General features: G+C 39.3%; 1 protein-coding gene across 1 annotated transcript; it reads right to left on the bottom strand.

Moving 5' to 3' along the window:
• Nucleotides 1-1,923: 1,923 nt before the first annotated feature.
• On the bottom strand, nucleotides 1,924-10,750 carry nmd3 (NMD3 ribosome export adaptor). Its single transcript, XM_010781359.1, has 16 exons — nucleotides 10,641-10,750; nucleotides 10,173-10,264; nucleotides 9,200-9,334; nucleotides 8,934-9,030; nucleotides 8,413-8,493; nucleotides 7,838-7,966; nucleotides 7,066-7,156; nucleotides 6,275-6,353; nucleotides 5,850-5,946; nucleotides 5,134-5,251; nucleotides 3,896-4,041; nucleotides 3,473-3,582; nucleotides 3,321-3,393; nucleotides 3,079-3,185; nucleotides 2,533-2,603; nucleotides 1,924-2,352 (listed from the first exon to the last, which is right to left on the bottom strand). Exons 2-16 carry the CDS (start codon nucleotides 10,214-10,216, stop codon nucleotides 2,219-2,221), a joined length of 1,512 nt encoding a protein of 503 aa, XP_010779661.1. The 5' UTR covers nucleotides 10,217-10,264; nucleotides 10,641-10,750; the 3' UTR covers nucleotides 1,924-2,218.
• Between the last annotated feature and the right edge of the window lie 6,284 nt (nucleotides 10,751-17,034).

The raw sequence follows: 17,034 nt of genomic DNA on the forward strand, positions 1-17,034 counted from the left end.
ATAGTTTTTTAGAGACACCACATTTTGATTGAATATGGAATTGTGCACAAAAAGTTAAAATGCTGTCGGTAGATATATCATTATGTATGACAGTGATGAATGCTATATTGAAAACAGCTCGGGAGCAGAGAAGTGACTGAGGTGTGCATCTGACCAGTTGCTCAATCCATTAACAAATGATAAGGCTATACACAAACCACTGATTTGACTAACTCACAGCAGCTGTATACCTTGAAGATCATCAGAAGTCAATGCACAGTTGGATTAAAGAAAATATTGTCAATTAAATATTAACCTTTAATCTATTCTTTTCAAATGTCCCGCCCAAAGAAGTGTTGGGAAAAACTGACCCATTCAATAAGGCAAACCAACAATGAAAAGACCCCTGAAAAAGAAATGCAAGTATGAGCTGAAAATGTGTCCTTGTGTTTTGGGACAATGAGAGACAAAGTTGGTAACTCTTATCTCCTATCTGCTCAAGGTTTGCTGAACTGGCTAGTTCTTGCACTTGACAGCACTATGTATTATTGATGTATAAACACAGGAAGTGCTGCTGAGGATTACACATGGATGCACTCTGCATTTTTGTCAGCGTCTCTTAGAGGAAGACTGGATAAAAAAAGCCAGACACATTTGAAAGGAAAAATGTTCCCCTCGCAGACACCTGAATGTGTTTGAATGAGCCATCCTGTCCTGCTCCGCTATATGTACTTTGGAAATGTGTATGGAAATCCGACAAGGTCTCCTCAGGTCCTGGTAGCTGTGGTAGTATTGGGAATCAAAGCTCCAATCATAAGCATTATGGTGACAATATGGTGAGAAAATGAGGTCAACAGAGGGGTGATCTGAAAACATGAGAACCCCTATGTTCTTGTTACCCTAACCCACGCACACATACCCAGAGGGGATTCAACTAATTCATTTCCCCAAGTAGATCTGATTACTGTGAACAACCAGCTCAGGTTTGTAAAAAACAAAACCATGCCACTTTCTACCTCTTAAATTTAGAACGTGAGACATGTCACACAGACAAACAGCTTACTCTCTCTGGAACACACATTCCTCTGGTGTCTTTAGTTACACACGGCCTCATATCTGTATTTGTAGGCACCGCCATGCAAATGTACTAACAAAATGTGTATGGACCCTCAAAATCAATTCTCCAATCACTTCATGAGCTTGAAATATTAAGGGTCACGATGTCATAACTACTACCAGAGCAAAAGAAACATTCAAAAACATTTCTGCTATAGTATCTATCATGAATAAACAACTTTTTACATATTCAAAAGCCCCTTTTCCTAATTGTAATGTGAGGTCATTTGTCTTTGGAAGGATATTCATGTCCAAATCTAAATCTGTAATTTTGAAAATTCTGAATCTTCTACTTGACTTTGCATACCAGTGTTTGGGACTTTTTGGAGTTGGCAACTACTTTCACATGAGCTCTTAGGCTGCAACAAGTTGCACATCATGTCAGATTATTTGAGGACATCATTGTTGCTCTGAGCAGCCTCGACTCTAATTTGTTTCTCTCGCATCAGCCAACATCAGAGACCGCACAAACAGCACTGAACAGATGGTGCAGCTGGGTAAGTATTTGAATAAAGCCCATCGGCTTACTACAAGTGTGGCTATTTGAATGCATTACCTCTCTTTTGTTTGAAGTCCCTCTGGTGGATATGTAGAGCAGAGAACTTGATACATACCTGTCTAAACGGGTATAAATAATGAAGGGTATTCATGTAACAAAAACAAGTATAATCACAGCAGAGTATGCAGTGATTTTTAAATGTGTGCTTTTGGATGCTCAAAGGAGGAGATGTCCACAGCTGGTAACGTGTTTAGCCATCTGACTAAACACAGGACCCAGCTAATGTCTATTAAATCCCCAACCGGAAAAAAATTGATGAAAAGTCAGCATTAGGACAAGTATTTATTTTGATATAGTGAACTACAAGCACCTCATTTCCATATCCCTTCAAAATATTTCATGACAAATGAAGAAAGAGTACTTCAGAAATATATTTGTTACCACAGTAGGTGGCGCCATTATAACCCACATATATGGCATTTAACTGTTGTATTAAATCAGTCTGATGAGCTGTTCATTTTTCTGTGACACATTTGTTGTTGATGTTTCAATTAAATCTGCTGTTATTCCAGCTCTGTGTGTGACTGTATTATCAGCGGTCCTGTTAGTGACAGAGTAGGACAGCTACTCCGTCATCATTTCGGCACCATCCTCTCCTGTTGCATCCGTCAGGCTGAGCTCCTCCAGCATCTCCGCCAGCGAAACACGAGGTGCTCCTTCCTCGTCAGTGTCGCTCTCCACTGCGACCTTGGATGCATCTGAAATTCAAAATCAACCTCTTTTCATTAACTATCCAACACATCAATAAACTTATGACATTACGTCTATTGGGAGCTTAAGCAGCACCGATAGCAAATTAGCTAAACTATTTAAGCTGCAAAATAGGAAACAACAGAATTGCTCAAGTGTCTAGAGATCGTCGGTGTTTGGCTCCTCACCTCTGTAGATGTTAATATTCTTCCTCAGAGCTTCATCCTCCTCCAGGTCCTCCAGGAAGTCCTCGTATTGTCTGAGGACAGAAAAGCAAGTTAGAGGCAAATCAATGTGGTAAGACATTACAGAGAAAAACACATTTACACAATCCTTGGAATTCTTTTCACAGTTTCAAACTATTAAAGGTCACCTATCATGCTATTTTTAGGCAACAGTATAGGTCTCAGATATGAAAATATATTAAAAAAACATGTCTATGAAGTTTTAAAAAAAAAATTTAAAAAAAAGAGGGGGCGGAGCTTATGCCTGCTCATGCGGGAGATTCTACCGGCAGATTGTCAGCTAAACACTGTCGTGGGGATAATCTACATTTATGTAAACATATGAAAAATATCTAAACCAAGAATGAATTGATCCTAAGAACAGTATAGTATGTGTACCAAGAGAATGATACAGCTTATTCATTTGTGCCAGAGCTATACTGTTGTTGCATTGAATCAATCCAACTGACATTGTTTTGCTGCTCTAAATAAAATAATTCAGAAACCCACCTCTCATCATTTGGGGCCATGCCTTCACGGTCTCTATCCATCTCATGCAGTTTCCAGTTCCTGCGCTTCGACCTCCTGTTGCGGTCGTAGCACTTCTTGATCAGCACCTTAGAGGGTCAACATTCAGGTTGTGAAATTAAAACCCCTCGACCAATGCAATGTGGTGTTTTTCCAAATCATTTGATTGTATCTACAGACAGTATTTTGTATACAAAAAGCTTTTATTCACAGAGGAGTCTTACCACATCAGGAATGGTGTGAGGCTTCATCTTATTCAGGTGTTCATCATTGATGTTGGAATTGACAAAGTCATATCTGTGTGAAAAGTATGAGCCATCAGTCTTCACTGCATCTCGACTGACATCTCAACCTCCCATCAGTTCCTGGTACTCACCCCTGCACCAGGTCTCCGATGTTCAGCAGGTGGCCCAGGTATGTGCGGCAGTGATACTGCTGACCATCCATCTCTGCTGTTTTCTGGACCCACAGCTCAGCCAGCAGGTGCTGTAACACGCACACACACAAATACACACAGGGGAATATAAATGAGTGTCAAGCCATTAAAACTAAATTATTATTTTCTTTTTCTCCAATTAGTTCAGAAGGTAGCATCAATAATGATTCAGAGAGAAGAAGGAAAGCCACAAACATCCTCCCCTGACTGCGCTATTGAAACAAACACTCCTGTGAGTTTGGCTTGAATCCCACATACAGAGTGGGGGGCAATCATTCGCTATCGATATTTAAAAAGAAAAAAACAACTTCCTCCCATAATGCAATCTGTTCTCCAAGAATACACACACAGACACACCCTCACCTTATTGGACCTTATGCCGGCTCCAGCTCCCAGCTTCTGGTTCCTGAGGACGTCAATGTCCATGACGATGAACTCCTCCAGTTGCCGTGGGCTACAGAGACTGCTGAAGGGGTTACGCCAGAAGGTGCCCCCATCCACCTCAGCAACTAGGGAGTTAGAGAGATTATTTATTTATTTATTACTGACAATTCTATAGTCCTTTAAACAAAAAGCCAAAAATGGAGGCACAAATTATAAAGTTCCTCTCATTTTTACTACACAGTTAAAGAACTTGAAAAATAGAGTTAACGTTACGTCACAGATAGACATTTTCTAAAGTCCTTTTTATCAAAAATCCACATGGTTCTAAAAGAAACATGAATCAGATGTACTGATGCGTTTTTCTATCTGTACATGTTTCAAACAAAACAGACTAAGGGACGTCTTTCTGTCTGTATTTTAAGTAAAATCAAGCAGAAAAACAGCAAGACAAATATTTGTAATACTCAGTTTAATTGCCTGTTGCAGCCAAAATCTGCTGAACAGAGTTCTGCCTGGAGGCAGTTCCAGCTTTTCAGCCTGATCAAAAACTATGTGCAACAAAAATAGCCTGCTCTTTGAAGAATAATTAAAGACGTGTGTGCTGCTGACAAAATGTCAGAATTCTATTGAGGAGCTTCACAGCCTCTCTCATCACGATTACAGTAGATACCAAAGAAACACATTGTGTAAATGTTTCTGTCTCTGTTTTGCATTCTTGTATTGATTATGATTCCCTCCATATAAGTTCATTTTGTTGAGTCTCGTTCTGCGTCGTGACTGAACGCAGAGGGAAGCTGTTGAGTAAGACGGATTTGTCGAACATGTGGTCAGCAGACCGGGGGTCAGCTTAGTGCAGCTCTGAGGGTTTCACTCAAGTTATGACTCAGTTATATCACCATGGTAACATACAGGAAGTTATGCGTCTTGTAAATCACTCAAAGACACAAATGCATGAATACGCATAACTTGTGGCAGTGAGGAAAAATGTGTGAATTTTAACAGAAAACACGACTACGATATGTTTTGAAATAAAAAAGGTTACATCTTCAAATCAAGCCCTTTCTCTGACTAACAGAAGAAAAAAAGAGAAATAACAAAATCACACGTACTGACGATAACCATCTAAACCAGACTGCAGATATATTTGACAAGCTGTGTTTTGGTGAAGTTGGACTGGGTGTCAGTGTGACCTGAACTGTGACAGTAGGAATACTCACTCTGCAGGGTGTTGGGGTCAATCAGGTGGATGGTGCTGGTGACACGGACGCACACACACACTTGACCCATGTTGCCCAAGCTCTGCGCCAGCTTTGGTGAAAGACATATTACGTTGTCCTGGAAAGCAGAAAAGAAACAGACAGCCTGGGGTCAAAACCGAGAGCTCTAGAAGTGCCCAAAACACGGACATAAAAATGTATTTCTAAGAACTGGAAGCTAGACTTAGTTTAAACACAATAATCCAATTCACCTGGGGGTATCTAGCACTATTCAGATTCCTGTTTTCCTTTATTGAAATAACCCTTTATCAGCCCAGTCATTTAAACATATTATGGAGTACACCCAAATGTATTTATAGCTAATATAAACACATAACTAAAGCTTCATGTCAAATGGGAATTAGCAGCTATAGAAAGTGATGATTACACACCTGCCAAGATGATATCTCTACCTTAGTTTTACTGTGAAGGTAGATTAAGTTTCAGGAACAAAAACAATATGAAGGATCCTTGGATTTTCAGCACATCAACAGATCAAATGAATAGCTTACTAACACAACATTTCTACTAAAATAACAAACTGAGGGCTTTAGTGGGGCGGTGATCGGCTGGGACTTGACTGAAGTGCTGAACAGATCTCAACTCCAACAGGGGATCAGTTGAGCTTAACAACATTTGACTTAAATGAAATCTGTAGTTTTTTTTCACATTTATACCTTGCAGACAGGTACAATCTCCATGGAGTAGGTGCTCTTGTAGTTGAACGTGTTTGAGTGGATATCGTGAGAGATGAGGCGTTGGGATGTCTTTGACCTTTAAAATAGAAAATAATGTTTTTTTTGTCAGAGGCCCAGCATAGCTCACATTGTTCCAGCTGGAATAATCATCGCACACATGAAAAAGTGCAGTCAGACTCATCTAAGCTTTTGAAAGTCATGACAACATCTAGGTAATGACGATGTGATTTTTGGCATATAGAAAAACACAAGTTAACACTAAGCTACTAACATCTTTTTTTGTATTACTCAAAATCAGTCTGAATGCTTTTATGATTAGCATTTCCAAAGAGGAGGAAGGTTGTTCTAATACTGACACTTATGACGAAGATGATTTCATAAGCACAGACTGAGGCGATGCTTACCTGCAGGGCACAGTGCACTGGAGGAAGTCCGTCATCTTCTGAGCGTGCTGCTTGGTGCTATAGTAGAAATCTATCCCATCTGAGAGGAGAAAATACCATCAAACACCTCAACCAATAAATCCAGAACAGGCCCCCTTCACTAGTCATTCCCCATGCAGAACACACATGCATGCAAAAACACAAGAGAGCTGATAAGCTGGAGAGAAAATATGGCAGCCATATGTTGTAACTTCAATAAAGCCTTTTAAGTCCTGCCGAGTTATGGAGACAATTTAAATTACACCACCAGCCAAAACTCCACTTCACAGTCCAAGAGCAGAGAGAGAAAGCTGCTGCTGAGCTGTCACTCAGGGCACAGCATGAGCGCCTGAGTGTGTGGAGGTCTTTGTGTGTGTGACGTGGCAGTAAGCAGCTCTAAATAGGTTACGAATCAAGCCTGAATGGCAGGAATTCTGGATATGGCATGCCTGGTCTGATTACAGCGCACTGATTAGATGCACAACGCGTGCCCTCCTCTGAGGCCCACACAGGGACAGCTGTACGGACTGATTGGCGCCAGTGATATGCATGCATGGCTTGCTGTCTGGTACGAGGTAATTAACACTCGACACATCATTAAGTTCTGCTTAGCTTTAATCCACATCAGTTACACTGATGATGAATGAGACAAGTTTCCCTCCTTCACATTGTCATACCATAGGAAGCCGGAAATACAGCTCCTCCCTTTTAGGTTACATCAATTAACAAACAAGCAACAAGGAACTACGTATAATCATATTTCATTGATCTACCATTCATTTCTTTGATGTTGAGGGCATTCTGGTGGAGTTTGTGCTTGAGGATCAGCTGCTCCAGATAGTAGAACGTCTTTTTATGAGTGGTCTGTAAAAATAAGAAAAAAAAATTTCTTCAGCGCCATTATTTCAATTCCTTCCAACCCCATACCTGGGATGTCGCAGCTCTGCAGCTAAGCTTTTTTACCCCAAAACATCAGTGATAAGAAGGATAAATTACAGCCCTCAAAGTTTTTTACAATAAACAGACACAGCTTCAGCACAAAATAACAACATTGTTAAAAGAAAGAGAATACTGGAAACACTAAAACAGAAAATTGAGGGAAAATATCAACAGATTTTTAATCAGAGGGAAATACAGAATGACAATTAAAGAGTGCAAAAGTAAACCTGCAAATGGCCAACTTTCTGGGGAATGCCAGTGTAAACAGACTTTGTTTTTTGCCCAGCAGCTTTTGAAGCCCTTTTTCAAACCTGGACAACCAGATTCAGACAATATACGTTGCCAAAAAAAAACTATGTTTATTTTTTGGTTAATTTTAAACAGGCACACTGGTCTATAATATATTTCTCCATATATAGCATAATGCTCATTTTCCTCTGTTGTCCTTAAGCATATATAATGTTTTGAATAATCAATACACTTTTCATTAAACTGTGCATGTAGCAATGCATGCACAGTGTATTTAAAACATTGTCAAAAGGTTTCAAATGTGAGAAGAGTTCAAGTACAACAAAAGAACAGAAACAAAATATTTATGATAGGTACCTTCTGTCTGACTTGAACCACGGCCTTCCAGAAGTCCTTGGCTTCCACACGATGGCAGTCGTCACACATCTGGTACTGGATGACAAACTCCACCACAAACACCTGCTGTAGGATCGCACCGTTCATCACCTGAAGAGGCAAAGAGAGGAAGAGTTAGAAAATATGCTCTAACTACATGGCAAATAGTGATAAAAACTCTAGGTTATTAACTTCTGGGGGGAAAAAACAACACGTTGCCATTTCTCAGTAATTTTGATACATCACACCAGTGGGATCTAGAGACCGTTTTATACAGACCCTCGAATAGAAACAAAAGAGTTAGTCCTGAGAACAGAGGACTCAGGTTCTCACTAAAGGTCAATGAGATGAGATGACAGCCACTGGCAAAAAAACACTCTTCTCAAACACACATAACTCATTCAAAAACAGACCACTTCCTTTTAAGGTGTTATCTCACTGGACAGTAAACCAGATGACCTTTAGATGTAACATGTGTTGCCCCTCTCGGGTCCGTTTTAATCCATTAGTCTGAATGTCAGTCTCCCACAGTCATCACTTCCACTCTGTTCTCTTACCTCTTTCTGGATAGTCACTTTCATCTTAATCCTTTTGGAATGTGGCTCTGTCCACAGAAAGCCAGCATCAATAAGACGCACCTGTGAGAAGAGATATGTTGTTTAAAAATAGCACGAGCCCCAAAAGGAAAATGTACTGATACTTTAGTGAACATGGTGTACATCATTGTGAAAAGTCAGATACTGTACATGATCTGAAAACAATATTTTGACAATATTATCCATGACAAAAGAGACTACAATGTTAACTGTTTTCAAGGCCATAAATTATTATATTGTTTTAGGCAGCATTATAGGAGAGGCACTGATGAAATGTAGCTAGGCAACATTTTATTTATTTATTTTTAACCATAAAATAAGTATGCTCATTGCTGAGTAGCCAGATGGAACTGAGAGCAAATTAAAACTACAATTGAATGACAAAGGAAAGGACAACCTCGAACTTATACCTAGACTATTCATGCAACCTTTTGTCTCTTTAATTTAAGTGCAAATATGCTATTGTCGTGAAGCACACTTACTTTGGTCATTGAGCTCTTGATTTTCTTCAGGCAAAGAGAGAGCAACTCCCTGGACTCGAGGGCACACGACATCCAGGTGGCAGGAGGCTGCAAGTACCTGCATGATAGAGGAAGATGAGTGTTTAAGCCTCAACTTTCTCAAAAACTATTGTACCCGTATATATATTTTTTTCTAGAGCGAAGCATTGATGTTTTCTGTGTATCATGTAGTTAAATGTCTGTTTGATTTGTGGTTTTAAAAAAGAAGAAGAGAGGATTAAACAAACCTTTCACACTGCTTGCAGAAGTTCACAGTGACTTGCTTGGGAATCCCCTCTGAGATGTCCACCTGAGTGCGCAGGCAGGCCACACACATGTTGGCTGGGTTGGGAGGGATGGGGACGCCACAGGTACAGCACAGGCTGGGGGGGAAAGGCAACGTTGGTAGAACGTAATGAAATAAACAAATGACATGGCATTTTACACCTCTAGGAAAATGAGTTTTTATTGTCTCCCAGAAATGTTGACATTCCTGCTGATTGTGCTACATTTCTCCTGATGGAAAAAGATTGTACAGGAATTCACTACTGTTCGGTGTTGAAAACCCCCCAAAATTAAGATAGCGACATTCAAACTCACTCAGGTTGACTATTTAAATTATTATTGTCAACCGAAATTGTGTGTCAATAAAACAATGTGAAAACGAATTTTCCTGGCCAAAATAATTGCAATTCACAATATTATCCTGATTAACATAAAATATGACTAAAGCTCTTAATATGGCAATGAAACACACTGCAAACAATTTACCTAAAATTAAGTAAAGAATCAGACATCCATTTTTAGTGAATATCCTTTTCAATACAAAATAAACAATGTAACTAGCTAAAATAACGAATTAGCTGCATAAATACAAGATAAATAACTTGCAAATAGTAACATTGTGCGCGTCTGATCTTTCTTGCTTTATAATTCCTGTAAGTATTTAAATCAGGCTCTACCATCTTAGTGAGCTGACAGCTCTTTCAGTAACATATGTAAAGATAATTAGACAATTATCCCAAAAATGGAAATTCACCACTATCAACTTATTGTAAATGTATATATCAACCTATTCCTTTAACTTTCATTCGTGATGTCAGTCTTAGTAAGCCCCAAAGACAACATCTGTCAATAAGGCAAAGATGTGATGCACTTAGTTTACACAATGTGAACATTGTGATTAGAAGACATCATGATTATTTATATTTATTCACTTACATATTTGCCTCGCTGATTGTGGCAGGGGCTTGAACGTACTCCATTCTTGTCAACTTCACAGATCAGTGTACTTCAGTGGATCTTTATGATGTCTGAGGACAGAAACAGGAAAGATTATACTAGCACAGCTTTAACAGTAACACATCTGGAGAATAGCCAACAGTGGCAAGTAGCAAGCAGTGTGTACCAACTACTTACATTATTCATTACAGCAGGTACATGATACTATTAGTTTGTTGTAAACACTTGTAAAAACATAGACAACGACATTAGATCATTAAAGAGATGCTCTGAAGCTAAAGCTGCTAGCTGATGCTACACATCCAGTATCACACGGTTAGCATTCGGGGCTAATTTGCCAGTTTTTACGAGTAATTCTAAAAGATATTCGTGAATAACAAGCACAACATGTCAAACAAACGTATTCGATAACTACAACAACTGCAAGCCTGGGATGACAACACTTACTGAAGTGTTTTTGATGGTATATCCACAACACAGCGTGAAGTGAAGTCGTCCACGTTTTCCTTACCGAGGACCGAGAGGCTTGGTGACGTCACGCAGTGCGAGAGGACCCCGGGCTGTCTTTGTTTGCCTGAACACATTTCCTTAAAAAAAACATTAAATGATGGCATTAACTATTCCAGCCAACAACATTGAGTGCCCTATACAATTATTCAATATCAGAAACAAAATAAAAAATAAATAAAGACAATTAAGAAAACGGAAAGAAAAAGGGAGAGAAAATTATTTTTGAATGTTTTATTTAGATATAAAGGTATAGGCTTGAATAAATAAAACGTAATATTATACATTTTCGAGAAATGCATACCATATTAGGCTATATAAACATTACGAGGACAGACAAAAGATTGGTGTAACATTTAATTTAGCTTAATAATAATAATAACTTGGATTTATATAGCGCTTTCATGAGACCCAAGGTCGCTTAGTTTGAAAGCTCACCACCTGGACCTTTTTGCAAATCGTTTCAGCAACAATATCATTGTAATGTGAGTCGAGCATCTATTTGACTTAATTCATCATATTGGATTTAATGAAGTTACTGTTTCAAAATCTACTTCTCAATTCATATCACAGAGGTACTTGGGGTTTATGGTGCAAAAATTAGCTGCTGGCCCCTAACCCATGAGTCCTCACACTCTCTGATAAACAGATGGAGCACTATGCTTGTGGTAGAAATCACATGTCATGAGATGAGGTTTGCAGTGTGATGTGTAGGTTATATAGAACATAGTTTTTAAATGTATAATTTAAATTCAAAACCAGATTAAATAATGAAGATTTTAAGTCTTTAACGGACACTTATGCAAACAGCATCTTAAGATCAGCTTTTAAAGCACCATTTTAAAAAGGACGTTGATTTGTCAATAATATTATGAAAAAACATAAAGGCTCCAAGCGTGAATGTCCAGGGATCCAGTGAAGTCACACTTTTAATAATTTAGCACTCAGAGGGATTATTTATTTGACAATGCCAATTATTCAAGGACATTTGCAAAATTGGGCCTTTTCTTTTTAGAAAGAATCCCTTCACTCTGTTAGTGCGCACCTTTGGTAAGTAACCCAGCTCTCTGGATGTCTTCAAGTGCTGTCGGAAATATCTAAACTAAAACGAGCGTACTTTAATGCTCATGTATTCAGTGCATGAAATAAAGGAAACGTGGGAATACTTACAGCTACACCAGCAGGATGTGACTGTTAATCTACAATATGCATGAAAGATGTGTCTTAAATGTATGGTTAAAGTATTATTGTCTGTTTTTAACAATTAGATACCTCTTTATGTATGGCATTATCAAAGATTACCCAAGCGGAAGAGACATTAAAGTTAGTTCCATCTCTAACAATTGCAACATAAAAAAGGGATGAACACATTGAGCATCATAATTTGATTCAAATTATATCATATAAAGTATATGAAATGGGCCCTTCAGCATAATGAGTATGAGTATATTCTTTTTGATTCCTCAGTACTTTTTGATCTAATAGTTTAGTACTTTTACTTAAGCAGTAGTGAAGGTTTTAAATGCATGGCTGTTGCTTAAAACACCGTATGTTTACATTGTATTTGTATTACTTCCACCCGTGGTAAATTGTGTTATTTAAATAACACCCGATGGAGATAAAGGACATTCTTTATAAACACATCTCATATATTCGCATCGGTGGATTTTGTACTAAAGTAAAAGTAGAAATACCAAAGAGAAGGAATACTCTTGTACAAGTAAAATACCTGTATTCAAAATCTTACTTAAGTAAAAGCACACACATATTGGCATCAAAATTGAATTAAAGTTCCAAAAGTAAGTAAAGTAATCCTTATGTAGATTGGCCCATATCCGAATTATTTATATGACATGTTTTCATTATAATTATTGATAGAATAATGTGTTTATCACAGCTTTTAAAGGTGGAACTAATTTGAATGACTTTGTATACTGCAGGTTAGATGGTGAATGTTACTCCATCTGTAACTAAAGTGTTATTTAAGTGTTGATTACATTTAATTAATTAATTTCAAATCTGCTAAATTACTAAATATATTAATAAATGTAGTGGAGTAACATTGCACTATTAACTTCAGAATTGTAGTGCGGTAGAAGTACAAAGCATCAAAATTGCACTTAAGTACAGTAAAGAAAGTACTTGAGTAAATATACTTGATTACTTCCCTGCTCTGAAGTCCTTTTGTTTTTGGGAGATTCCGAGCTGCACATGAAGGCATCATTCCGCTTTAATAGTCAGTCAGAAGCAGAGAGTCGCAGCCAGTGTGGCAGCTGGGAATGTGTTGGTTTCAACACGGACCGCTATTTCAGGACGAGGAGCAGTAGCGGGGCTGGCCAAGAAGAGACTCTGCCCAGCCAGCACACGGGCTTAAATTGAACTCTGAACGGAGGACTTGCATTGTCTGCCCGGGGTAGTCGGTGCTCTCGGACCGCATCAGATGGTGCACGGAGAGCCGCTGGTGGCTCACTGCAGGGCTGCAAGCTAGAGGGAGAACCGCCGGAGCACCGTTTTCGTACCCCGGTTTGTGTACACCTTACCCCCTGCCTGCTGTGTCCGGTTACAAAACGAATTAAGGTGTCCCTTGACAGTATATTCTGTACGAGTCCAGGTTTCAAACGCTGGGTTATGCGTCTGTTTTACCGATACCAAAACACTTACACCAACGACAATGGACTAAACCTGCAGCGGGGGCGAGCGACACACAACCTGCCGCAGATTTCCTACATGTAAATAAATAGATGATAGAGGATACAATGACCCTGTTGTCTCTGTTAGGTCGGATCATGCGTTATTTTCTGCTCAGACCGGAGACCTTGTTCCTGCTGTGCATCAGCCTGGCTCTGTGGAGTTACTTCTTCCACACGGATGAAGTGAAGACCATCGTCAAGTCCAGCCGGGATGCGGTCAAGATGGTCAAGGGGAAAGTGGCGGAGATGATGCAGAACGAGCGGTTCGGAGGGCTGGACGTCCTGGACGCGGAGTTCTCCAAGACATGGGAGTTCAAGAGCAGCAACGTGGCCGTGTACTCCATCCAAGGCCGGCGAGACCACATGGAGGACCGGTTCGAGGTGCTCAGCGACATCGTCAACAAGAGTCACCCCTCTATTTTTGGGATTTTTGATGGCCATGGAGGAGAGGTGAGTGAGGGTGTTGTGTATCATAATGAAGGGTTCACCTTTACCATTGTGCACACTGATGTTCCCTTGAATTCTTATAAACAGGCTACTGATAAGATGTTCTTCAACTCCAGATATCAGCCTGCTACGCAGTTAAAGACAACACATTTTAATTATCAGACAACTTTTAAGAACTTGGCACTTTCGTAGAGCATTGAGGTATTGACTTTTGTCAGAATGAGCAGCAGAGGGAGGCTTGTTGAAGCGGCTGGAGCAGTTTGTTTTTGTAAGCTGATGAATAAGTGATGAATCAAATTTTTATTTTTATTAAATTATTGTAAATTAGAGTTATGTGTGGTAGTGACTTGTGATACATTTGCAGGGCTGGATGACTGTGCTTCGAGTAATCCATTCCCTCCCTCCACATTTTGTTAGTTTTTTTTCTCTACTTGAACAAGATTTGCTGAATGAAAATTAGAGAGATGTTACAAATAATCTCAATACTATTATTGTGGTCTTCAAACTACTGTACTTAATGGCCCTCTTTAAGACAGTGCCTCAACGTGAGTTATAGGGTAGGAAAGCACTGTAAGGCCCTCATCATGTCAGTTTATATTCTGTGTTCATTTTTCATATTCCCATGCAAGGACAAACCAGGTGACACACAGCCATTTGAGGTAATCCAGGCTTGGGTATTAAATTGTCATAGAGTATTTGTGGATAAGTGGAGCAGGTGCCCAACATACCCAACTCTGCACAAGACCCCCGTATAGCTGAGCTCAATGCCATGAGCAAAGCATAACTGAAGTGGCACATTATACATGATTTGCTGGTCACTGTCCACACACTGTCAAGACTTGTTTGCAGTTGTGAGAACTCCTTTCTTTCTGCTTCTTTTGTGCTCACTTAAGTTGTTTTTCAGCATAAACAATGCAGTACGTTCAGGGAACAGGTTTGAGAAGAGGCCATGGTGTAACGGGAAAATGAAAACTCTGATGTTATCATGAAGTCATGGCATGCTTGAACACTGGCATTGTTTCTCTGGACTTAAACCATGACCTCATCTGACAGTATCGATTCGATGGAGCTATATAGAAGGAAAAATGCATTAACTGTAAGAGACAGGCCATTTTCCTCTCTCTCCTCTCTGTCCTCCTCAATACATCAGCTTGTACATAAAACATTACACATCTGATGAGCTACTTCTGATTTCTTAGGAGCTCCATGCTGTTTTCTAGCAATGACTGCCTTCAGTTCTGATTGAGGCTGAACGATAACATGCTATAAATAGGCAGCCAAAGGCATAGAGGATAGCTATTTTTTTTTTAGGGGAAATTAAATTTTAGGCTGCGGTGCTGACTGCTGCAGCTTTTTACCAAAAGTGGTCATTGGCTTGTTTTCCCCTGCGGCCCTTTTCCTTGTGCTGCTTCCCTCTGTGGAGTTTCTTTTTAGAGAACGGTGGCCTAACCTGTGAGCCCTGATGCAGCTACCACACATATGGTTTGAAGAGCAGGAGAAATACATTGTGAATAGCAGATATATGTTTGTGTATTATGTGACAGAAAAATATGAAAATGAGTGGGAGAAAATCTATGGTGAGAGTAAGAGCAAGAAGAGAGGGTTCAGATTTGCCCATGGGTGAGAAGCTGTTTTATCACTGCATGTCCATGGGCAACAATTTGATCTGTTTTTATTCCCGCGTCCTCTCTTGAAGTGCGTGAAATGGTTGCCAGACAGCAGCCTCCAGAAACAACTTCCTCTCTTTTGCGAATTGAGATTTTGTTGTTGTTTTTAGCCAGAGGGCATTGAATAAAGCAGAGGGATGCAGTGCACTGTGGCCCAAGGCTACACCAGGAATACTGGCTGCCTCAGTTGGCTAATTAATCAGGTGTCAGCCGTTTTCTTTACTCTGAACGAACACACACACAAACACACACACACACACACACGCACGCACGCCGCGCGCGCACACACACTGCTTATCCAAAGCACTTACACAGTCATTAAAGAAATGTTCGTCTTGTGTGAAATTCTATCAATCACCAAAGGCTTTCAATCAACATCCATGGCTCTGGGATACAAATTATGTAATGGACAGAACAATAACTTCCACTGGGGTATAAATGTTCCAGCTAATTAGAGCAGAGATTTAACATAAACATCACAGGAAAGGATAGTGAAATGCGATATGTCTGCAATCAATTATTATGTGTTCCTATCAATAATTTGCAGATTATATTCATGATGATTATATAAAATGTAAGAAAGAAGTATAATGCCTCTCACAATTTCCTGAAGCTTAATGTGGCTTCACAAGATATTCACCTTACTATAACATCAAACCAAGAAAAGCAATATTCATAATTATTATGTGTTTGTGTCATTTCTGTTTAAAAATGGACCGTAAACATGGGCGTAATTTAACAGGGGTGACATGTCCCCCCCACTTTTCAAAATCCCATTTGTGTCCCCCCCCACTTTTTAAATGTGTCAGTACAAAAATAAAAAACACAGTTTGAAAGGGGAGTGACTAGTCAAATATGCATAAAGAAAGAATGCAGACTAGGTAAGATAAAGATAGGAGAGAGGAGTTGATCAATGATTTGTTATTGGTTGTGAGCATATTCTAATGTTTTTTGATTATTGAAATATATACAGTTCTGTTTCATATGAGTGTTGAGAACTGTATCCATAAATCTCTTAATGTGGCCCTCAAAGTGCACCAGATTGATCACTTTCCTCATCTATCCTGTCCGAAAAGCTGTCCAAATCAATCATTTCTTTCACACTAGTATCACTTTCCAAAGTCTCCACCATGTTTACAATCACAACTGGGTACATCTTGTGACGTCACAGCCACTATCGTCTTCAACTTCCGTTAGGCTCAGACGGCAAAATTCATTCATTCATTAATTATGAAAAATTATTTTAGCCATGAACAGGCACAATGATATTTAAGGAATGAAACTGCCATTTCATTTTGGCCCAAAAACATGCACTTCACAGGGTCTTTAAATAAAGTCAACATTTCACAGAGCTGTGTGGGGTTTGTTCAACTTTTAAAATATGTTTGAATGGTGATATACACAGTGATAGATGTTAAGGACTAACGTTTATAATAAATAAATCCCAGCTAGCGGGGAACGCTCTCACAACTTTGGCTAACGTTACCTATTGGCTCTAACAAGGTTTTAAACAAACGTTTTAATCTGATG

This window comes from Notothenia coriiceps, unplaced genomic scaffold (assembly GCF_000735185.1).
Source record: "Notothenia coriiceps isolate Sejong01 unplaced genomic scaffold, NC01 NC01_scaffold00023139, whole genome shotgun sequence".
NCBI lineage: Eukaryota > Metazoa > Chordata > Actinopteri > Perciformes > Nototheniidae > Notothenia > Notothenia coriiceps.